Below are 25,693 nucleotides of genomic sequence, written 5' to 3' on the forward strand. Positions count from 1 at the left end.
TACATCACTTCATTTATATGTCACTCAGCCACAAAAACCCTTCCATTTAGTGACTTTTTTTGGTGAGCAAGATTGGCCCCGAGCTAACATCTGTTGCCAATCTTCCTCCTTTTTTTTTTCTCACCAAAGCCCCAGTAAATAGTTGTATATGCTAGTTGTAGGTTATTCTAGTCTTTCTATGTGGGATGCCACCATGTAGCATCCCACTATGTGGGATCCTGGGTGCGTAGGACCACGCCCAGGATCTGAACTGGTGAACCCTGGGCCACTAAAGTGAGTGCATAAACTTAATCACTCGGGCATGGGGAAGCTCCTAGTGACATATTTTTTAAGTGGTGGCTGAAGCATCACACAAATCACAGTTGTTTCCCTTTGACATTCTTTTCCGACTTTAATGTCATTATTATTATCAGTAGTGGTAATACATTAGTAATGAACTCTCCTTCAAGTATCCAAAAAACATACCATTTTAAACAGAAATCTATTCTGAACTGGTATCACCATAAATTCCAATGTATTATTTAAGGATCAGATAAATAAAAGAAGGATTTATAAATCATATTCTTTGATATGTCTCAGTATCATTTGAAAATCTACTCAAGAGTTTATTTTTTATGACTATTACCGTTTTCACATCTTCACTTCTACCTTGTGTACAACTCCCTTGGTGTTTTCAAAGATCCAGTTTTTATTCCATGCTAGATGTCAAATTGTCAGGAGTTTTTCACTTGATTTAAATCATGTTCATATTTTCTGGGAACTATTTTTTTAAACATCTTTATTTTTGAAAATTTCAAATTTATACCAAAGTAGAAAGAATAGTATAATGAACTCCCTTCTACCCAAAACCCAGCTTCAACAATTTTAGCCTGTGGTCAGTTTTGTTTCCTCTTGTTTCCTCATGCTCTTGCTTGTTTCCCTCCCACGTTCTCAATACCACTAGGCTCTTTGAACATAATCCTGGATATCAAATTATATCACATTTAATACTTCAGTATATATTTCTACAAGATCAGAACTTCTTTTTTCATAACTACTGTATTAGTTAAAAATTAACTGTACTTCTTTATTATAATTAAATATTTAGTCCATAAAAGCATATTTTATATTGTTATATTAATATAGATATAGGTATATTTACTGGAATAGACACATGGGTATACACAGTCATGCATCACTTAACAACAGGGCTATGCTCTGAGAAATGTGTTGTTAGGTGATTCTGTTGCTGTGTGAACATCATAGAGCATCTTTACACAAACCTAGATGGTATAGCCTACTACATACCTAGGCTATATGGTACTAATCCCACGGGACCATCGTGGTATATGCGCTCCACGGTTATGCAGTGCAAGACTGTATATATACAGCAATATATACATTCCCAACTTTTTATGTCATGTTGCACATAAAAATGGTTATGCTCCTATGGCATGCTGGGGTAAATGGAGGGGGATGATTGTGGCTTGGCATCCAAATCAAAGTCTTCCACCTGTGCATCTGATTGGCAGCTTTCCTCCCAAGCAAAGAGAAGTTGGGTGAGATGGGGCTCATAAGGCTCGACAGTAAACAGACACAGCAACAATTTTCTAAAAAGCAAGGAGAAAATATGACAAACATCCACTGCACTAAGTTATGTATTTCCTCCAGGGATAACTGTTCTCTTTTCACATCCTCATCTTTCTCTTTCGTGATACTGATTGTCTTTAATTGCCTGGTGATTCTTAGCTATCCATTGAAACTTTTGAATGAAAGCCCTCGTTGCTGAGTATAGGCAACAGGAAAGAATTTGCACTGCTCTACTGTAGAACTGTTTTCCGGGCCATCCTCTCCTTTGAGAGCATGAAGAGCAGGTACCGTGTCGGTGGGTTAGGCATATAGGCTTCCTTATGGGGCATTTGTTCTCAATCTTGGCTATGCGTTAGAATCTTACGGGGAGTTCTTCAAAAGCTTGATGCCCAGGCCATAATATTGGCCAATTAAATCAGAATCTTTGAGGGTGATTTCCTGATTTTAATAATTTTTTAAACTCCTCAGATGATTCCGATATATAGCCAAGTTTAAGAACCACTCTTCTTGGTTGTTAGGCCAAGGGGTGGGCAGGCAGGCAAACTGCAATGCTCTAAGTCTTTATTCTTGGGTGGATTTGTCTTTCTTTACATCTCCCTGCAAACCTCTGGGGTTAATCCTGTGTAATCCCAAGCACGACTTTGCCTCTTTTTCAGCCTGTGATTATCTCATGATAATCCCTTCCCAGGCAGATGTCCAATTTTCTTTAGACAGCAGTTGTCTGATTTTATCCTGAGAGGAAAGAACCACTTCTGTGAGCAGTTGCGCTTGGGAGCAGCGGTCATGGGAGGGAAACACGAGGGGGGGGGGGGTCAAGTTATCCACGACCCCAGGTGTTGAGTGCTGTTTCTCAGTGAGTTCCTCTGCAGAATTCTTCATAACCTTTCTTGGCATTTGTATTAGGCAGCTTGGGATGCCATAACAAAATGCCACAGGCTGAGTGGCTTAATCCACAGAAAGTTATTTCTCACAGTTCTGGAAGCTGGAAGTCCCAGAGTGAGGTGCTGGCAGGGTTGGGTTCTGTTGAGGCATCTCTCCCTGGTTTGCAGACAGCTTTCCTCTTGCTGTCTAGGAGTCCCTCAGCCACCAATCAGCATAAAGCAGGGCCCCCACCCCTGTCCTTGGAGGCTGTCTGTTTTCCATCAATCCCATTTAGGCCAATCAGGCAGGCACCCCCACAACTTTGTCAATTGCTCCCCATTTTTCAGCCTTTCTTGAGCAAAAAAAAAAAAAAAAAAAAGACTCACATGGCCTTTCCTTTGTGTGTGCACATGCCTGGTGTCTCGTCCCCTTCTTATAAGGACACTCGTCCTATTGGATTGGGGCCCCACCCTTATGACCTCATTTAACCTTAATTACCTCTTTAAAGGCCCTAATTCCAAATGCAGTCACACTGGGGGCTAAGGGCATCAACATCTGAATTTTGGGGGACTCAATTCAGTCCATATGGTATTTCTGACTTTGATCTTAGAATGTCTGTGTAGCTTCCAAGGGAAAATCTACCGTGAATCAACTTTCCCTGGGCTGAGATTTCTGCTGCTTTTACACCATTCATTCTGACCTCACCTGCTTTTTTTTCTCCTTCTGGACTATCTCACAAGTTTCTGGTCCAATGATTGGAATGTTTAAAATGTGTTACAGTACAGTTATTATCTCTTTCTGCATGTGTGTGTGTGTGTGTTCATGACTGTGTGAATGAGATCAGAGTGAGTGGTCTGGTAAACACGTGAGGGAGGGCTGCCTTTTATATATCTAACTCCATATTTCTGCCCAAACCCCAACACTTCCAGGCAAATGAATATATGAGGGTCTCCCTCTATCAGAGACCAGGGTGAGAGGGTGATATAACCTAGAATGAAATAGAGGTGAAATGGTCCTAAATATGCACTTAAGGAGATTCAGGCAGAGTTGTACATGAAGATGGAGCATGCTATAGTGATGCCCTGGAAAAAGGCTTGGATTGGGGTGTATACACCAGGGGTTCAGTTCAGGCTTTTTTACTTACTATATAGGCTTAGAGAAGTCATTTAGCTTCCTTTGTTCCTCATCTCTAACGTAGGAATAATAATACGTGTCCTGTCTGCCCAACGGGAAGTACAGTTATCATCTGCCTAGCCTGTAAGGCTCTGTCAACCAAGTATCAAGCATGTTACATTTGTTGAACACTTAATGCTTTAAACTGCTATTACACACACTAGTGCATTAGAATCCTTCAGATCATCTGGAGGTATTATTTGACCTTGGGTTGTAAATACAGAATTGCACAATCATAAGCATGTGGGTTATATCAGGCAGCATATTCCATTCCAGTTACTTTACAAACATCTAGTTAATTCACACTCTCAGTTCCAAACACATTGCGTGTGGAATTTAAGGCACTCAGGAAATGCTTGTTGCGCTAATTAATCCAAAAGACTTTGCTGTTAGAACACAGAAGGAGACATATCCAAGAGCACAAGACTCCACAAGTATTTATCAAGAACTAGCAATTTTAAATGCTAGAGGGAATATAAAAATAGCAAAAGATGTGACTCCTGCCCTACTGGAGTTTGTAGTGTAATTGTGGAGATGGTCAATGATACCATTAAAAAGCAGATAAAGTTACGAAAAGAGGAGCGGCCTTCTGCATTATACCTTCGTTAATTCATGTCATGCAAACATCACTTTGCCATTAAATCCCATATACACTAAGTCTAAACACCATTCATGTGCAGACTAGAAAGTGGATTAATGTTTGTAGTTTCTCTCTAAAACTTCGCCAATGACTCCAAAAGGACTCATAAATAGGCCTGTGATGGGCATTGAAAATGTCTTCTTTATGTATCTGATTCTTCATCTCGGTAACAAGAAGTGAAAAGAACCATAAATACAACTTTAATTAACAGCGATGTTGTGATGCTTAGAAACAGACCGAAGGCTGTTTGAATCTGTTGGCCTTCTCATAAAGAATTTTGTTTCTCCCAGAGGGTCAAAATTCATTAATGTCCTTACAATTTACTTAGCAGCCCATTGTCTCCGAGATGCTAAACGAGTTCAGTGAGCCATTTCAGTGTATCAAGGATGATATAATCAGGCTGCTTTGAAGACAGCACTCTGTAAAAATATACTGTCTCAAACAGTGATTCACAGGGAAGAGAATAAAGTATCCTGTCAGAATGATTACTTTTCATTATCTTTGGACAACATCACTTGTATACAATATTGCATAAATAACCAGATTGGAAACTGTTCATGTGGTCTTTAATGAACTTACACAAGCTATAAAAGTTCAAAAAAGAAAATAAATACTGTCATTAGTAGTCTTTAATTGTTCCATTAAAAGATGTCAATTGATCACTCCTGTTTGTCTTTTTGAACAATGCCTGGACCTTTCTCATGTCCCTTGAGAAATACTTTTATCTTTTCCTAAACTGAGCCTACAGCACTTTTTGTACCATCAGTAAGACTGTACTAGCAGACCTGCTCTGTGGGTTTCAAATGCCGTCTTAAGATAAGGAAAGATGGCTGCAGGTGTTATCTAAAGAGCTCACAGGCATTTGTATCTAGATGTTACTTCCTGGATCTTAGTAGCAAAAGCAAAAATTGGCTTATTTCTCATAATTTCCCAAGGAAGAAAAACATATATTTATCCTCAGGAATTATCATAAAGGTTAAAAAAAGTTTCATCTAAATGTGTATTCATTGTTGTGATGTTTATTACAGTGAAAGCATTATGAAATAATTCAAGAGTTTGCCATTAGATGATTTTGCAAATTATGATATATCCAAAAAATAGAATACTATGCTCCAATTAAAATTGTGTTGCCAAAAATATTTTGTAACATATAAACTTGTTCACATTATATTTTCTAAATTACTAAATCAAGTAGAAACCCATTTTTATTTGAAAATATTTCTGTTAAAAAAGAATGGCAGAATACACAAATACAGAGCTTATAGATGGTTATATTGCTTGTACTACTCAGACTACTAGAGAAGTTTTTCTTTTTGTTTATCTGTATTTTAAATATTTTAGAAAAAGCGGTAATCCTTAGTAATGTAAAACTGATGAAAAGAAATATTGAAAAAAAAATAAATATTAAAAGAGTGAAAAGGATTAGTTTATACTTTTTAAGTGGTAAAACTTGAAAATATCCACCATATCTTCCACAAACACATAAATGTGCTACCATCACGTATGTTAGATTTTCTTTTGAGGTGCAATTCCTGTTTTTAGTTACTTATTTTCTTTTTCTTTTTCTTTTTGGATTTATTCTCCCTCTCCTCTGCTCTGACCTTATCACCCATCCAAATAATGCATATTAATAAACGAGTATGTATCATTTACATCCTTTCCTCATTCTCATATAGTTCTTCATATACATATCTGCGTACAGATTTATTCATATGCACAAATAAGGGGGCATTAGTCGTTCTTTGTTTTAGAAAAGTTGGATCATACTATATACTCATTTTGCATATTGCTTAACTCCTTGAACAATATCTTTTGGAAATCCCTACAAATCAACTGTATAGCACTAAACTCTCTTTTTCGTGGCTGCATAATATTGCATTACTGTGGATTTAGCAAGTTACAGCGGACTCAAGGCTGTTCTTCTAGGTTCTTAACTATCACTCAGGGGATAGTTGGCAATTTCTAAAGACATTTTAAGCTGTCAAAACTAGGGAGAGGAGTGCTACTGGCATCTAGCAGGATTCTGCCAAACCTCCTACAGTGCACAGGACAACTCCACAGCAATTAATCCACAGCATTTGACACTGGCCGTCCCTCTGGCTGGAACACTCTTTCCTTAGGTAGCCACATGACTCACTCCCTTACCTCCTTCAAGTCTTTTTCGAATGGCATTTTCTCAACAAAGCCTATTTTGATCAACCTATTTAAATTGCAATCCTGCCCCAACTCCAACGTACACACCCATCCATTGGCTTTCCCAATCCTACCTACTCTACTCTTTATTTCCCCTCAACTTCTAATAGGCCATATAACCTATTTACTGATTGTGTTTACTCATGATCTTTCACCTCCTTGTAGAATGTGAACTCCACTGTGGCAACAACTTTTGTCTGTTTCATTCACTGATGTGTTCCCAGGACAAGAACAGTGCCTGGCATTCAGTAAACAAATAAACGAAAGAACAAATAAGTGATTGTATGAATGATGGGCATTCATTTTATTTTCCATTTCTTTCAACTACATAAAATGCTGAAGTAAATATCCTTATACATACTTGCTTATGTGTTGGCCTTTTTATTTCTTATGGCCAGAATGCTTTCCAAAATGGAATATTTCCTATAACCATGGATGAGTATCCTTTCCTGCCTCCTAACTCCATCTCTCAGCCAGGTACAGGTGGCTTTTGAAAATCTATTCCTGTCTTTTTCCTTTTTATATATTAGATCCTCCCAATTACTGACCTCAGGGTCTTGATTTTCTACCCTGTTCTATTAACCCATAATCTAGTGTATACTAACTTCATGTTTTTTAAGGAAAAAAATAACCTGGGGAACAAAAGAGAAAATACAACTTGACTGCTCAAAAAGAATAGAACTGCTTCAATTTGAAGATGAATGAGGGAAAAACTTTAAAATAAGAACCACATCCACTCTGTCATTGAACATCACGACATTTTCAATCTGCCTGGAATATACAAATAATAAAAGTATTGTTTTCTTTTCACTAGTCATCAAATGACTGAGCCAATCTTGTATACTTTTCCTATGAAAAGTCATTTTAATTCCATATAATCTTGTCCTTTTTTCATTGTGCCTATGCTTCCATTGTTTTGAGTAATATTGTAGTAGTTAGGGTTCTCCAGAGAAACAGAACTAATAGGATGTGGATAAATACGGAAAGATATTTATTATAAGGAATTGACTCATGTGATTATGGAGGCTGGCAAGCCCAAATTCTGCTGCGTAGGCTAGCAGGCTGGAAAGCTAGGAGAGCCAATGGTGCAGATGAAGTCTGAAGACAATCTGTTGGGGAATTACCTCCTGCTTTGGAGGTCAGTCTGTTCTGTTCTATTGAAGCCATCAACCGATTGGATGAGGCCCACTCACATTATGGGGGGCAGTCTGCTCAAAGTTCACCAATTTAAATGTTAACCTCATCCAAAAACACCTTCCAACTGGACACATAAAATTAACCATCATGAATATCTTAGATTGTTTTTTATCCCTAGGAAAAGTTTATCCCTAAGAAAAGTTATCTCTAAAACAAGTTATTTTTTTATCCCTAGGAAAACTTAGATTCCTAAGAAAAGAAAAGTGCTGAGTAGGCAAGACTTCAGGGCAAAAGCAAGTAAGATTACAAGCTTACCTATACTCTCACTCTATTAACTGCAAAATCATGAAAGATTATATTAATCTTAAATCACCGGGTAGGAAGCAAAACTTGTCAAGACTTTGTTGATGTTGATTTCCATCACGACTCTCCCTTCCGTCCTTGCCCCTGCACTTCAGAGGGACTGGAATGAAATTGGTGGCCAGCTACTGGCCATTGTGGCATCATGAGAACTCTTATCATTGCTAATAGTATACCTTTGCCTATTGCACACATTAATCTGAATGCCCCCTACTTGATCCTGCCCTGATTGGGGACTTTAAAGACATCTTTAGAGTAGAGGAAATACAATCTGTGAGTCACTTAAAATATGAGTCATGGATTTCCAGATAACAATGTCAGTTCTGGGTCTATGCAATAATTCAGGGGTTAAAACAGAAGGGACTAACTCTCTTTTTTTAAGCCTATTGTGCAGTCCCCACACACAGACATAAGCATGCACTCTGATATTCACTCAAAAAGTTAAAGCATATTTCCAGCACAGTGGATTACCTGGTCTGGGTATCTTTATTAGATTTACCTGGTGTGTGATCAGAGTCTGCACTCAATGCTTCAGTAGGAATTCTGCTGCCAATGGCCCAGTCTAAGTCATCTTGCGAGTCTTGAGTAAGATTACAGGCTGTGGTCCAGTTTCCTGTAGTTGTTTCAAAATTGCAGCTTCCTGTTGTGCTTGTATACTGGCCTAAGGAAACAAAAATATTAATAGAAAGTTCTGGAAATGTATATTGCACTTGATATTACACTTCACGTGTGGTTATTTAAAATTAGTATTTGCATATTCTAATTATTTATTAATAAATTTAAAGAACCAGGACATTTGCACTCATTGGTAATATCACTTGTACGTTGTAGCTTTTTTTATCATAATGTCTAGAAGAAGTGCATAAATATTGTCATTTATACATTAAGGAGTTATATGGATTGACTAATAATATTTATAGGTGATAGATAAAACTATGTCTACACATGAACAATGAATATAACATTATGAATACAGATAATTCACGTCAAATAAGTCAAGAGCTTCAGTTGTCTGGATGTTTAACTCAGTCCCTTTGTTCAGGCTGGTGTTTGAACAGCATAGACCATTAGGGAGGCAAAGTCATTAAAGAAAAGATGCCTTTAGAAGAAGCAAACCATACAGGACACAAACCCTCTCGGCATACACACTAATCACCCATGTGCAACATTTCAGAGCTAGTTGCTAAATAATGAAAGAAGTCTTCTAAAAGTATTGATTGACAACTCATTAGAAATTAAGTTATTTACAATGAGAAACATTACTAGATAATAGCTGAATGTCTACTACCGAGTCATCAGTGAAAACTGCCATCATTACACCCTGATATCTGTTTGCATTTTTCTTTAATTTTTTTTTTGCACAGCAGTTATTATTTTTGAGCATTCACTGTAAAAATTGACTGTGTTGTGCAGACAGAATGAATTATTGGGTGATTTAATCAGTATGAATCAACCAAGATTGTCATTTCTTTCTAGAAAGATAAAGTTTGTGTTGTTTTTAACATTTCTTCTCCAGTTGGTTTCCGGCTCATAACTTTTTCTTAACGTAAAACTAATATTAGCATATAGAAACTTCATCAGAAGAAAAACTTGCTGTTAAAATGGATGCCAAACATAGAGCAAACAAAGCTTTAATATTTTTATAGAAAATTTTCTGGCTCCCTAAGAGTATTTCCATAAAAGATCAACATTTAATTTCTCATGTATGATTGCATCTTATCCCTAAAAACTGTAATCATTTTTAATTATGTACATTTCTTTTATTCATTCTACATGACCTATAATGCATTGATTTTTATATGCTTATTTATGGGCTCTGTACATCCTTTTTTATGCTTATCATGACAGTATTATAGATAGGTTTATATTATGCTGTGCAATATGGATAAAAGTGAAAAATTCAGTTCCCCAGGTGTTCAGTTAAAACAACTGCAAACATGCAGAACCTTCCAGAATACGTTCAAGACAGCCATTATGTGTTCTTTAGAATGACGTCACATCCAGGTTCTGCACTATTCTATTTCCATGTAACTGGCTCCCTGACACACAGGCCCTACAATAATTATTCTACATCCTTTTCCATTCTCTGTGATCACCCTTGTCCCTCTTGTTCCATCTTATTTAACATATGACTTTATCTTTGACAGTAAAGATATCTATACAATCAGGATAAATTCTCTTATATTTCATTCTCTCTACCTCAAATTATGTCCACTGTTCCTTTTCTCTTTTCTAGGGCTAATCTCATTTATGATCTTGACTCCTTATCAAACACTGTTCTTAGATTCCATGCCTTCATTTATTTCAAAGTTACACAACTTTTCCACATTCTTCAATCTCACATTTTCTCCTAACTCCTTTCTTATAACCTGCAGAAATAGCCAGGATGCCCCTCTTGATTTAAAACATAAACATATATTTATTTGCTTAAATTTCTCACTGTATATAATTTCACTCATCCTTTCCATGACCTTTCACACTTTTAAGCAGAAGACCCACAAATCTACAGCCACGATGAAATGCAAGGTTTATCTTCAAATGTTTGCTAAACATTCCACTTGGAATATGCAACCGTCATCTCAAAACAGCATTCCTAGAACAAACTCATCATTCACCTCTCCAAATGTGCTCTTCTCTCGAGATTATTGATTGATTTCATAGCATGAATCTTCTCTTTCTTTTTAAAAATTCAAGCTTTGGTGTTACCTTTGATCCTACATTCTTCATTTCCATATCCAATCTATCACCAATATCTGTAGATTCTCCCTTTGAAAACTTGTTTAATTCACTCCCTTCTTTGCACTTCCATAGCCCCTGTTCCAGATCCATTGGTTCAAGACTCTGGTTTATTTTAAGTCTCTTTTTCAGTGTAGCCTTCATCCTATCAATCTTACAAACCCAAATCACATTAATCATCTTTAAGACTGCCCTTGAATTATTTCTCTTGCTCAAAATATTCAGGTGTGCACATTGTTTGAAAATACTCTCCAAAATCTCTGGACTTGTATACAATACAATTTCCTTTGATGCAAAGTGTTTTTTAGGCTAAAATTGGTCTCACCTTCAAGATTGTCTCTACTCCAACCAAAATTTTTTGGAGAATTATCTGTTGAATAAAAACTGACTTTTTTCAACTTTTATATTTAGGAGTACTTCTCTCTCTTTTCGAATGTTTCTCTAGTGGGTGGATGCTCATTTGTCAGTCATTCCTTCCCTCTCTTGTTTAGGACAGAACTGCAATTTTATCTGAGTATTTACCTTCTTTCACTCAGACGCATATTTCAAGGGTGAAAGAGCCTCCTCCTCAGCTCCAGGGGTGGCTCGTGGTTTATCTAAGCAATTGTGAAGCAATGTTCTCTCTGTTCTTGTCTTGATTAGTTTAGACATAGGTCTTGGGATGCAATTCTAGACAATAAGACTTACTGGGAAAAAGGCACCCAAAAAAAGTTTTCCTTGTTCTTAAAAACAAACCGAAAAGAAGAAAATCTATTTGTACTTTCTCCAGGATATCATTGCAAAGATACGATGTATGGGACTGAAGAAATTATATGAGGAGCTGATTTTATAAGAAAGTCAGTTATCTGAAGACGGCAGAGCATAAAGAAGGAAGGGGTCTATACAGTTCTATACTTTTTATGACAAAAGTTAATAAATTAACCAAGACTAGAGCTCCCTTGCTTTTGGACTTCTTGCTATTTGAGATAATATGTTTTCCTTATTGTCTGTATCTGTTAGAGATGTCTTTGGTTTCAAGTAACTGAAAACCCAAATAATAGTAGCTTAAACAGACAGGAATTAATTTATCTCAATTAACAATGTCAGGAAGTTGTCAGTTTAAGGCTGGCCTTGTGGTTCAACTACAATGTGTGGTTGTGAAGCACATACTGTCCATCTTTCCCTTCTGTTATCTTGTCATCCTCATGCTCATTCACTGTTGCAAGATGACCTCTGTACTTCCCAGTATCACAAATATTCAAGGCATTGAAAGAAATGGGAAGAGGAAAGGAAAAAATAGCTTTTTTTTTTTTATCCTGGTGCGTATTTTTTCTGAAAGAGATACTTTCTCAAAATTTCCACATATACCTCATTGGTCTTTGGTGGCTACAAGGAATTTTGGAGAAGGGAGTATTTGTAGTTGGTCACAATGTTTCCCTAAATAAAACTGGAGATCTGTTTTTAAGGAGCAAAAAAAAAAAAAAAATGGATAGGCAACTAACAATGACTATTATGCTGTCTAAACTGGTCGAGGTTGGAATTTCTGCTACAAGTATCTTAATATAATCTTCTCCATTCTATCTAGCAAATCATACTCTTGTTTGAATGTCCAATTCACGTCCTATCTCTCCCTTTCCAGACCACCTCAGTTCTCAGAGTCTATGTGTCTGTGTATTTTATGGCACTTAACAGCAATTATAGTTGTTACCACTATTTAGAAATATGAAATCCATTCATCTTTAGAAATCCATTACGTCTTTATTTTGCATTGTCATCTTAATTGTTATTTACCATTGAATTACTATAAACATTTTAACATCATCAGGTATTATAACTGAACTGCATTATATATACCATAAGTGGTTCCACACATAATTATTGATTGATGGATGATATGAAGACTTTGTAATATTTCTTGAAGATGAATATGTATCAGTATTTTCAAGACGGTTATTGCTTTAGAAATAATATTTTCCAAATTGTGATCTTTATCATGATCCCTTGAATGGATTTCAAGTATCACTAACACTCTTTTAAACAACTGACATTTTCCCAGTGGTATAACATTCAGTCATGTAGTTGCAGGGTCAGTGTAAATATTGATCAACTAATGTAGTTTTTAAGAGATGGTTCCACAATTAATTATTTATAATTCCTCATATCCACATATCCACCTTATTTTGCCATTCCATAATGCATAACACAGGAGTAGTAAATAGTTTCTCCTCATTGTGAAATGACTTCTTGGAGTGCTGCATTGAAAAGGATTTTGAAGGATCTGGGTAAGTGGAAAAGAATGACATACTGAATGATGTTTGTCACTGGTTGTAAGGGGAGGGAGAGAAAGTACCCACCCAAGTGCTATACATCCCTCGCCTAGAATACAAAGCACACAATATATGTTCTAGGTAATAATTTCCTTCCGTGAAAGAAGAGAGCAGATTTTCTAATTTAACTGTTTCCAAAAGGAATTGATCTCATTTATTATAAACCTTGCATTTTTGCAACAGGAAGCAGAGATGCAAAAGAAAATTTTATCTTTGTTCATCACCTACAGCAAAAATTTAGTCATAAGGAATAGCTGCATTTATTTTCTGATAATATAAAGGACGTGTAAAAAAGACATTCACCATGACTAAAAATTTCAACAAAATATAAAAATACGAAATGGAAGAAACTAACATTATTAATCCCAGAAGACTGAACAAATATAACCTTTACATCGTTTCATTTAATTCTCAAAGCACTCTATAGGATGGGTGTTATTATATCTACTATATAGACGAGGAAAGTGAGTCTCTGAGAAGTTAAATAATTGCCAAACAAGTGAGGGTCAAAGTTAAAATGAAGACTTCATTTTGATAAACCCAAAGGTCAATTCTTTACTTATATTTCTCCAAAGGTCATTTTGAAAAGGTTGCAATTTATTCCGTACCCACAATAGATTATCTGACTGCAGGAATCCAGCCCTGGTGCCTGCAGTGTATCCGAACAACCATCAATAATATTGATGAAGTCAATTCGCAGAATCAACATCACCTGTGTATCTATGTGTGCTGTGCAGTGTTCCTTTCGGATATGAACAAAGTCTATCAAGAAGTTTCAAAAAAAGTGACTATTTCACTTGTCGACATAATGCTTGTATTTTAATAAATTCAAATACTTCTTGCAGTTGTCCATCAAAGTTGTGGGTAACACTGACAGACACGAGTATGTAACTGAATTCAGTTTGTGAAAATCAAAACTGTTTTTGTGTATTTTTACACCAATACCTCAAATAGCTGTGGGAAAAATAAAAATCATATAAGGTGGTCGGAGAAGAAAAATGAGTGAAGCAAAAAGAACACAGGCAGCGTTCACATTTGAAAAACCAAAATGTCTATATATCTTTTAATGTTTCCTAAGCCTATTTTTAAAATGAATATGCAGATGTACACAGAGACACATGTTATGCTTCTTATGATAGCTCTTTGTATATTTTAAAATTAACCAGGAATCTTTTCATTTACTAACGACTATTTAAAAAACCAAAGAATATTATATTTTAATACATTTTTCTCCTTAGTTTTTTTCCACAGTAGAAAGTAAAATTTTAAAGCCTAAGACAATGTCTTGTTCATTTTTATATATCCAATGTTTAGGAAGTTGTTGCTAGCCCATACCAGGAATAGGAATAAATGGAAGAGTACAATTTTGATATAAATATTTTCAATATAGCTACATCTTCAAATGAGAGGAAGATAATTTATTACTGGTAATAACTTGTCTATGTGCATATGACAGTTGTTCTTTCCTCCCACTGGATGATGTATGTCAATATAATCAATTCAAAGTATTTTTCCCTTGGAACCTTCAAAAATTTGGTCAAACTTTTGATGTTTTACCAGAGATTATTAAATGCTGTACTAGTTATGTCTTGAGGGGAAAATGTTGATTTCACAAATGTTTCAGAGCCCTGTTTTAGAACTCCATTGAAATCAGTTCATTACAATCAGTATCAAAGAATAAATTTTTTGGTGCACTTACAAAAAGCTAGAGGTATGAGGTCAGCAACATGGCAGAGTGAGTCGTTCCCTTTGTCTCTCTCCCTTTGAACTACAACTAAGTGGACATTCATTGACCATCAGAGTAAACCCACACAGCACAAAAGGATGCCTGAGAGACCCACACAGCTATCCATCTGAAGGTGGATTTACTGGCCCTCCAGGAAGTCGTAAAGATAGGTGAGGACTCCCCGCCCCTCCCTGGCAGCCCTGTACACATGCACCAATGCTTTACAGCCTGGCATGAGTGCCTATAGTACTGCTGTGCCCTGAAAGTGGGAACACACCCTGGGGTGACTGTAGGAAGAGGTGGTGGCAGCCCTTAGTCCACTCATGATTGCTTTCCCAGCATGGAGGAGCCCACTGTCCCCCTGTGGCCACGAGGAGTGGCCTGGCTCTGTCCCTGTGAGGTAGTGCTACCCACCGAGCACAGCGGCTGGTGGGACTGCAAGAAGGGGCACTGGTAGAGCTACACACTGGGGTGAGTGCACTCCCAGCCCATGCAAGTGACCATAGTACCGCTGAGCCTCGAAAGTGGGAGTGCATCCTGGGGTGATTGTAGGAAGAGGTGGTGGCAGCCTGTGGCCCACTTGTGATCACTTTCCTGAGGGTGGGAGAGCCCACCATGTCCCAGTAGCCCCAAGGAGGGGCCCTGGCTCAGTCTCCATGAGGAAGCCCCACTCAACAAGCACAGTAGCTGTTGGGACCACAAGAAGAGGCAGGGGCAGATCTACATGCTGGGGTGAATGCATTCCCAGCCCAAGCAAGCACCCAAAGTACTGCTGCACCCAGAAAGTGGGAATGCACCCCAGAGCAACAGCAGGTAGAGGCAGTGGCAGTCCTTAGCTTGCTCTTGATCACTTTCCCAGAAGTGAGGGAGTCCACTGTGCTCCTGCAGCCCCAAGTAGTGGCCCTGGCTCAGATCCAGTGAGGAAGCCTGCCCACCAAGCATAGTCTACACACATGCCTGAACACTCTCCAGGCTGGCACAAGCACCCATAGTACCCCCACAACTTCCAGCAGACAGGGTGGGATCAGAAACTCAGCCCTTGATTCCCCCTAGCAGTAGCAGATGGAATCTGTGACCTAATACTACCATAAATGCACCAACAAAAGAGTAGTTCATCAAGCACCATAAGAAATTAGAGCAACAATTCAGACCAGAAGGAAAATGATAATTCTCCAGAAACCAACCCTGAAGGCAATGACAGAGAATTCAAAATAGCTGCATAAAGAAACTTGATGAGTTACAAGAAATATCACAAAGACAGTTCAATGGACTCAGGAATAAAATTAATGAGAGAAAGAATACTTCCCCAAAGAGATTGAAACTATATATATATATTTTTTTTAAAAAAGCAGAAATCCTGGATATGAAAACACAATTTATAAAATAAAAAACAATCTAGAATTCTTAAAAGTTAGAGCTGATGTTATGGAGGAAAGAAATAGTGAGCTACAGGATAGAAATATAGAAATGTTACAGGTAGAGGAGGAGAGAGAGCTAAGATTTTTTAAAAATGAAAGGATGCTTTGAGAAATATCAACATAAGGATTATAGATATTCCAGAGAGAGAAGAGGGGGAGAAAGGAACAGAGAGCTTGTTGAAATAAATAATAGCTGAGAACTACCCAAACCTGGGGAAGGAACTGGATTTACAAATACATGAAGCTAAAAGAATGTCTAATTACATCAGTGCTAAAAGACCTTCTCGAAGGCATGTAAAAATAAAATTGGCAAAAGTCAATGACAAAAAAATATTAAAGGCAGCAACACAGAAGAAAATAACCTACAAAGGAACCCCTATCAGGCTTTCAGAGGAATTCTCAGCAGAAACATTACAGGCTAGGAGAGAATGGAATGATATATTCAAAATACTGAAAGACAAAACTTTCAGCCAAGAAAACTCTATCCAGTGAAATGTTCCTTCAGATATGACAGAGAAATAAAAGCTTTCCCAGACAAAGAAAAGTTGAGGGAGTACATTGCCACCAGACTTCCCTTGTAAGAAATGAATAAAGATGTCCTCATACTAAAAATAAAAAGCAAAGGTCTACAAAGCTTTGAGCAAGAAAATCAGAAAATTGCAGCTCTCTATCAGAATAGGGAAGCAAATACTCAACTATAATTTAAAACATAAAGGGAAGGAAAGCAACAAAAGTAACTATAAACACTTCAACTTAGTCACAAACTCACAACACAAAACAGAATAATTTGTGACAACAATAACTGAGAAGGAGAAGAGGAAAGAGATGGAAACTGCTTAGGTTAATGGAGATAAGAGGCTTTGAGAAAATGGACTATTTCATCTATGAGATCTTGTATACAAACCTCACGGTAACCACTAAACAGAAAATCAGAGTAGCGCCACAATTCATAAAAAGAGAGAAAGCTCCTGAGAAAACCACCAAAATGAAATGGCAGTCAGAAATACAAAGGAAGAGAAACAATGAAAACAGAACAACTGAAAACAAGAGATAAAATGGCAGTAGTAAGCCCTCATATATCAATAATCACTCTAAATGTAAATGGATTGAATTATCCAATCAAAAGATACAGAGCAGCCGGATGGATTAAAAAAAAAAGACATAACAATATGCTGCCTCCAGGAAACACATCTCAGCTCTAAGACAAACAGGCTCAAAGTGAAGGGATGAGAGATGATACTTCAAGCAAATGGCAAACAAAAGAAAGCAGGTATTGCCATACTTATATCAGACAAAGCAGACTTCAAGTTAAAAAAGACAATGAGAGACAAAGAGGGGCAGTATATAATGATAAAAGGGACATTCTACTAAGAGGACATAACACTTATGAATATATATGCACACAACACAGGAGCACCAAAGTACATAAAGTAAGTATTAACAGACCTAAAGAGAGAAATTAACAGCAACACAATAATAGTAGGGAACTTCAACACCTCACTTACATCAATGAACAGATCATCCAGACAGAAAGTCAACAAGGAAATATTGGATTTAAAGGAAACACTTGATCAGATGGATTTAATAGATATATAGAGATCATTCCATACAAAAACAGCAGTCTTCTCAAGTACACACAGATCATTCTCAAAGATAGACCATATGTTGGGAAACAAGGCAAGTCTCAATACATTTAAGAAGACTGAAATCATCTCAAGCATCTTTTCCACCCACAATGCTATGAAACTAGAAATGAACTACAAGAAAAAAACTGGGAAAGTCAAAAATATGTGGAGACTAAACAACATGCTACTGAACAACCACTGGATCAATGAAGAAATCAAAGGAGAAATTAAAAAAATACCCATAGACAAATGAAAATGAAAATACAACATACCAACTCTTATGGGATGAAGCAAAAGTGATCATTGGAGGGAAATTCATAGCAATATAGGCCCACCTCAACAAACAAGAAAAATCTCAAATAAGTATTCTTAAATTGCACTTAAAGGAACTAGAAAAAGAAGAACAAACAAAGCCCAAAGTCAGCCGAAGAAGAGAAATAATAAACATCAGAGCAGAAATAAATGAAATACAGACTGAAAGAACAATAGAAAGGATTAATGAAACTAAGAGCTGGTTCTTTAAGAAGATAAACAAAATAGACAAACCCTTAGCCAGACTCACTAAGAAAAGAAGACAGAAGGCTCAAATAAAAAAAATTGAAATGAAAGAGGACAAATTACAACAGATACCACAGAAATACAAAGGATTATAAAACAATACTATGAAAATCTATATGCCAACAAATTGGATGACATAGAAGAAATGGACAAATTCTTAGACTCATACAATCTCCCAAAACCAAATCAAGAAGAAATAGAGAGGGAGCTGGCCAAGTGGCATAGTTGTTAATTTCACGCACTCTGCTTTGGCGGTTCAAGGTTTGCAGATTTGAATCCTGGACACAGACCTACACACCGTTCATAAAGCCATGTACTAGTGGCATCACACATACAAAAATAGAGGAAGATTGGCACAGATGTTAGCTCAGCAACAATCTTCCTCAAGCAAAAAGAGGAAGATTGGCAACTGATGTTATCTCAGGGCCAATCTTCTTAATCAACCAATCAACCAACCAATAAAAAAAGAAGAAATAGAGAATCTGAATAGACCAGTCACAAGTAAAGAGATTGAAACAGTAATCAAAAACCTCCCCAAAACCAAAAGTCCAGGACCAGATGGTTTCTCTGGAGAATTCTACTAAACATTCAAAGAAGATTTAATACCTATCCTTCTCAAAGTATTCCAAAAAATTGAAGAAGACAGAACACTTCCTAACTCATTCTATGAAGCCAACATCACACTGATAACAAAACCAAACAAGGACAACACAAAGAAGGAAAATTACAGGCCAATATTGCTGATGAACATAGATTTAAAAATCCTCAACAAAATATTGGCAAAGTGGATACAGAAATACATTAAAAGGACCATATACCACGATCAAGTGGGATTTATTCCAGAGACACATGGATGATTCAATATCTGCAAATCAATCAACGTGATAACCACATTAACAAAATGAGGAATAAGAATCACATGATCATCTCAATAAATGCAGAGAAAGCATCTGACAAGATCCAACATCCATTAATGATAAAAATTCTCTATAAAATGGGTATAGAAGGAAATTACCTCAACATAGTAAAGGCCATATATGACAAATCTACAGCCAATATCATACTCAATGGGAAAAAACTGAAAGCCAATTGTCCCGAGAACAGGAACAAGACAAGAGTGCCCACTCTTACCACTCCTATTCAACATAGTACTGGAGGTTTTGGCCAGAGTAATTAGGCAAGTAAAAGAAATAAAAGGAATGCAAATTGGAACAGAAGAAGTGAAACTCTCTCTGTTTGCAGACAACATGATTCTATATATAGAAAACCCTAAAGAATCCATCAGAAAAATATTAAAATAATCAACAACTACAACACAGTTTCAGGGTACAAAATCAGCTTAGAAAAATCAGTTGCATTCTATACACTAAAAATAAACTAGCAGAAAGAGAAGTCAAGGATACAATCCAATTTATAATCGAAACAAAAAAATAAAATATCTAGGAATAAACTTATTCAAAGAGGTGAAAGACCTATACACTGAAAACTATAAGAAATTATTGAAAGAAACTGAAGATGACATAAAGAAATGGAAAGATATTCCATGCTTATGGGTTGGAAGAATAAACATAGTTAAAATGTCTATACTACCTAAAGCAATCTACAGAGTCAATGCAATCCTAATCAGAATCCCAGTGACATACTTCATGGAAACAGAACAAAGAATCCTAAAATTTATATGGAACAACAAAAGACCTTGAATAGCTATAGCAATCCTGAGAAGAAAGAACAAAGCTGGAGGCATCACAATCCCTGACTTCAAAATATACTACAAAGCCATAGTAATCAAAACAGCATGGTACTGGCACAAAGACAGACACACAGATCAACAGAACAGAATCAAAAGCCCACAAATAAAACCACACAACTATGGACAGTTAATCTTTGACAAGGGACCCAAGAATATACACTGGAGAAAGGAAAATCTCTTCAATAAATGGTGCTGGCAAAACTGGACAGCCACATGCAAAAGAATGAACGTAGGCCATTATTTTACACCATACACAAAAATTAATTCAAAATGGATTAAATACTTGAATGTAAGACCCAGAACCATAAAATTCCTAGAAGAAAATATACGCAGTACACTATTTGACATTGGTCTCAGCAACATCTTTTCAAACACCATGTCTCCTAGGGCAAGAGAACAGAAGAAAAAAGTAACAAACAGGACTGCATCAGACTAAAGAGTTTTAATTTTGCAAGATAAAAAAAGTTCTGGGGATGGATGATGGTGATGGCAGCACAACAATGTGAATGTACTTAATGCCACTCAACTGTTCATTTAAAAATGATTGGACCCAGCCCCTGGCCGAGTGGTTAAAGTTCCGTGTCCTCTTGCTTCAGCAGCCTGGGTTGGTGGGTTTGGATCCCAGGCATGGACCTACTCCACTCACCAGCCATGCTTTGGAGGTGTGCCATATACAAAAAAATGGAGGAAGATTGGCACAGACATCAGCTCAGGGCTAATCATCCTCAACAAAAAGAAAATAAAAAAGAGGAGGACTGGCAATGGATGTTAGCTCAGGGTGAATCTTCCTCAGCAAAATAACCAAAAAATTAAAATGGCAAATTTTACAGTCTCTACATATCTACCAGAATTTAAAAAAATATAAACACAAAAAAAGAGAAAATTAACACATCAGAAGCATTGTCACTATAAGATCCTGAGGAATAAAAATGATATTGAGCTAAAAATAAAACCTTAAACATGACTTGTATGGTGTCCCTTCTCTGTGTATGTGCACCATTTTCCCATTGAGAGGTGGAGTCTAGTCACTTTCTCTCTCTGAATCTAGGTTAGACTTTGTTATTTGCATGACCATTAGGAAGAGGCAGGAGTGACATTCTGGAACTTCTGAGGCTCAATCTTACTATTTTTCCTGAGGCTCTTGGAATGCTTGTTCTTGGAGCCTTCACTTGGTAAAAGCCAATCCCCTACGCCAGATGTCTGACTATCCTGTGACAGCCGTGTTATAGAAAGCCCAAGACACATGGATTGCCCTGGAGGATGAGATTCTATGTCAAGCCAGATAGAGAAACCAAAGAGTACCAATGTGCCAAATATGGAGGGGACAAAGCCATCTTGGAAGTGATCCTCCAATTCCAGCTGTACTTGTTTGAGCCACATGGATCAGAGATAAACTGCCTAGCTGATTCCTTTCTGAATTACAGAGCCACAAGATTGGGAGCAAAACAAAACTTGTTTAGGCCACTAACTTTCAGGGTAGTTTGTTATGCAGCAAACGCTAACTGCAACAGGTAGCCTGTATGGTATTAAGATTCCATATGAATGAGCATTCAGTAAGATATATGAGGGCCGGCCCCAGTAACCTAGTGGCTAAGTACAGCATGCTCTGCTTCAGCAGCCTGGGTTCAGTTCTTGAGCACGGACCTACACCATTCATCAGTGGCCATGTTGTGGCAGCAGCCCACATACAAAATAGAGGAAGACTGGCAACAGATGTTAGCTCAGGGTGAATCTTTCCCAGCAAAAAAAAAAAAAAGATACATGAAGAAAAATTCTTTGGATTTAAATATGTGCTTAAAATTACATACTTGGTTTTATGTATGACTTTGAAAAATCACTCGAATGAAAGGTTAAACAAAAAATCAATGTGCCTCATCTAGTCCTCTTTTCCAGTGTAGTGTAATTGATAAGAATTTATCATTAAACTAATATTTATTCAAAACAGTCATATATAGCTTCATCTATAAAATCAACTATTTTTTGGAAAAAGGAATGGAAATAATAATGAAAATCAATGAAGAAACACACACTGCTAGCACAGTTTCTGACAATTTTAATTCTGACTTCACACACAGTTCTATACAATGATATGTTGGAAAATTTTTGTAACATGGTTTGCTGTAGATTTATTGCAGTTTTTAGTATGAGGATAAAAAAGATGAGAGGGATGCCCTTGAATATTTGCACAGAGAAGTTGGAAAATGTTTTGGCTATTCTAAATCTTCTCTAGTGCATGAAAAGAACATTTCTCCTCTGTTATCAATGCTAGTATGTTACTCTCCAATAAAGTGGAAATCTGAGCTCAACTGGCAGGATTAGAACAGACACATATGCTTACCACAGTGAGCTTCATCAGACCTGTCAGAGCAGTCTGGTTTGTAGTCACAGACAAGCTGGGATGCAATGCACTTTTTGTTGTCACACAAGAAATCAGTGGCTTCTGGGCAAATCTCAGAAGTCTCTCCCACTGGAGGAAAAACAAAATAACAAACAAAAGCATTATTTTATAATATTTTCATTAAATTTTAACATTTCTTTTAGTTGTCTTATAGATTATACCCTATTAAATAAGTTAGTGATTTTAATCATTGTCTAAGGCAGATTTCTAGACAACTCTCCTCTCTCAGTCCCACTTCCAATTGTTCAGCAAGTTTTAAAGACTGTACTTTCAAAATATCTTTTAATCAGTGAAGGGCTGACCCTTCTCTATTACCTAAACCCAAATTCCTAATCAAGGCCTTAAAAATCTTTTGTTTTGGTTCCAGCTTAGTTTTCCAGTCTCAGTTTCTGCAACTCTTCTCATAAACACCTGCAGTTAAGCTATATCCTCGGACTGAAGGTTTCACATTTGCTCATCGCTTTTCCATGTGAACATGTAGGCTGCTTCCTTTAACTGCACTGACCGTTCACTCTTACGCTCCTAGTAGTCTGCTTAATCTCAAGACGCAAGGAAATTCTTTCTCTTTCTATTTTTGCCTTGCCTTTCTCTTTGTCATCCAAGCTCCGTGTTGGACCCTCCCTGTTTCATGTCATCTAGGAACCTTTCATTCTCATATTAAACACTTACCACCTCATATAAGACTGTTTACATGTCTGTCCATTCAGACTCTAAGTCTCTTAGAAACAGAAGTTTTTAATGTGTTTTCTTGGGCCTAACACAGTACCTAATATGTAGCTTGTGCTTTGCATATGTTGGTTATAATAAGTGAAGACATAATGATTTCATCTAAAGGGGACTTACAAAAGTGAATTGACATAGAATTTTGAAAGCAATTCACATATCTGAATATCATTTCGGCTGATATGAAGTCTAATGATAACACTTCACAGCTCCAAGGTGATATACATTAGAGACCTAAAATTATCTTTTATCAAGTTCAACAAATTAAATAAAGCTCGGCAATTCCTTTGATACAAAGGTTATTATAGATTCAGGCTGGTGTGCCTGAGTTGGGGGCAAGTTACTCAAGGTTAGGCAGCATTTCTGTGGAGGAAAATAGTAAAACTATAGATTTGAGAAAAGTGCATTTCCATAGCCTTTGAATCATCCCCATAATACAATAGCTAAAACCTGAACAATTTCCAGAAATAATTTATCAGTAAAATATAGTCTAAATATAAGGACTGAAGATACGGCATCTAAGACAACAAATATTTCAACTATGGGCATCAGTAAGATGAAGAATTAAAAGGTCGTGTCCATCGAGTGGTTTAGAATCTTTGCCACATAATTTTAATTGACACTAGTGAGAATTTACAGGTAATCCAGAGCAGTATGTGGACATTATTTAGTATGCAAGACTATGCATTGGAGATTATTTTATTTTTCTATGCCATAGGCTATGGAGCCATATAATTACTCCACAGAGGAAATGTGCTTTGACTTATAATCTAAATAATTGGTTCTTTAGTTTTAAAAAATGTGACTAAAATAGACTACATCTTTAAATGAGGCTTATTTCTTTAACAATAGAGAATAGCAAAGACATGAAGAGAAATCAAGTCAGTGGTTTAACTGCAATAAACTGAACAATGAATAGACTTTCTACGGTATACAGGTTGCACCAAGAAAAAATAAAAAGAGCCTACAATTCTAAGAAAAGTAGATCCTCTTTAAGACAAGAATATAGTGGTCAGACTGTTATCAAAAACTTGGTAAATAGAAAAAGGAGAGTATGTTAGTGAGAATGTCTTGTACTTGTTTAGCCATTTCCAATTTCTTCCTTCAGTCAAAAGGACAAAAGCAGTACCTATTAACCTGGTTGACAAATATATAAGATGAAAGATAATATCACATATTCTATATTTAATGATATAAGAAGGGAAAGAACATTGGTGCTCATAATGGAGAGTTGAAGATAATCTGGCTGACAGAATATGGCATATGAAAAACACGAGATTAAATATTTTAGTTAAAAAAAATGTTGACAGAGGTCTGAAGATCTATAGCTAAAACATGATAAATTGAAAAATCCTAGAAAGAAAAAAAGGCTTGCAAAATAATGTAGCCATAAGAAATGTTAGTCCAATAAAAGCATTTGGTATATATAGGACTAATCTACCACGGATTTGGAACACACTGTCACCAAGTTGAAAGTGATGCCAATTGAAAACCAGCTTTATTCAGCTTTGAAACAAAATTTACAGTAAAGAAGTCCTAGACCCTATACATTTCTATTTGGATTAAAATAGTTTTGCCCACAGGGTTCATTACACAGAACTAGACGTAATCATTCTATAGATTATATTTGCAGGCAAACACTTGTTTTATCAACTTCTTCAAGTGATGATATTTAATATGTGCTGAGATTTCAGGCAGTAAATTTCACATGGGCGCACGTTTTTGAGAACCTTCATTTCTCATACAGAATACCCTAACCACACGAAGGACATAAAAGACATACTGGGCACACTCCCCACCTTGAAGACCAGGTTATTTAGTTGGTAATGTTATGTCTCCTTAGGCTCTTCTTCACTGTGACAGTTTCTCAGAGTTTCTTTGTTTTTTTGGCGGGGGCGAGGGGGGGTTGGTTTGGAGAGGAAGATTGTTGCTGAGCTATCTCTACCAATCTTCCTCTATTTTGTATGTGGACGCCTGCACAGCATGGCTTGATGAGCAGTGTGTAGGTCTGTGCCCAGGATCGGAACCTGTGAATCCCAGGCCTCCAAAGCAGAGTGCACAAACTTAATCGCTATTCCAGCAGGCCGGCCCCAGATTTTCCTTGCTTTTGATGATTTACAACTTAGAGAATCCTGGTCAAGTATTTTGTACTCCGCCTTTCTATTAGAATTTGTCTGATTTTTTTCCCCTCGTGATTAGATAGGATTATGGAATTTGGCGAGGAAGACTACAAAAGTAAAGTGCTATTTCCATCACATCATGACAAAGGTACATGGTATTGATCTGATTCGTCACCGTTCATGTTGACCTTGTTCACCTGGCTGATGTAGTGCTTGTCATGTTTCTCCACAATAAAGTTACTTTTTTCTATCCCTTTCCATACTATATTCTTTTGAAGGAAGTCATGATGTGCAGACCACACCTGTGGAGTGGTGGTCTATGCTCCCCTTCTTGAGGGCAGAGAATCTACATAAATTATTAGGATTTCTTAGGCATGAGAGAGCTATCTTTTCTCTCCCA

At 36.8% G+C, this 25,693-nt stretch overlaps 1 protein-coding gene across 1 annotated transcript in view; it reads right to left on the reverse strand.

Moving 5' to 3' along the window:
- The window catches only part of MALRD1 (MAM and LDL receptor class A domain containing 1), a 650,667-nt gene that overhangs the window by 188,380 nt on the left and 436,594 nt on the right, over nucleotides 1-25,693 (reverse strand). The window contains exons 31-32 of the mRNA XM_070500958.1: nucleotides 22,391-22,519; nucleotides 8,433-8,594 (exon numbers count right to left, since the gene is read on the reverse strand). Coding sequence (XP_070357059.1) covers nucleotides 8,433-8,594; nucleotides 22,391-22,519 — 291 coding nt within the window. The remainder of the gene's footprint in view (nucleotides 1-8,432; nucleotides 8,595-22,390; nucleotides 22,520-25,693) is intronic.

Source organism: Equus asinus, chromosome 29 (genome assembly GCF_041296235.1).
Source record: "Equus asinus isolate D_3611 breed Donkey chromosome 29, EquAss-T2T_v2, whole genome shotgun sequence".
NCBI lineage: Eukaryota > Metazoa > Chordata > Mammalia > Perissodactyla > Equidae > Equus > Equus asinus.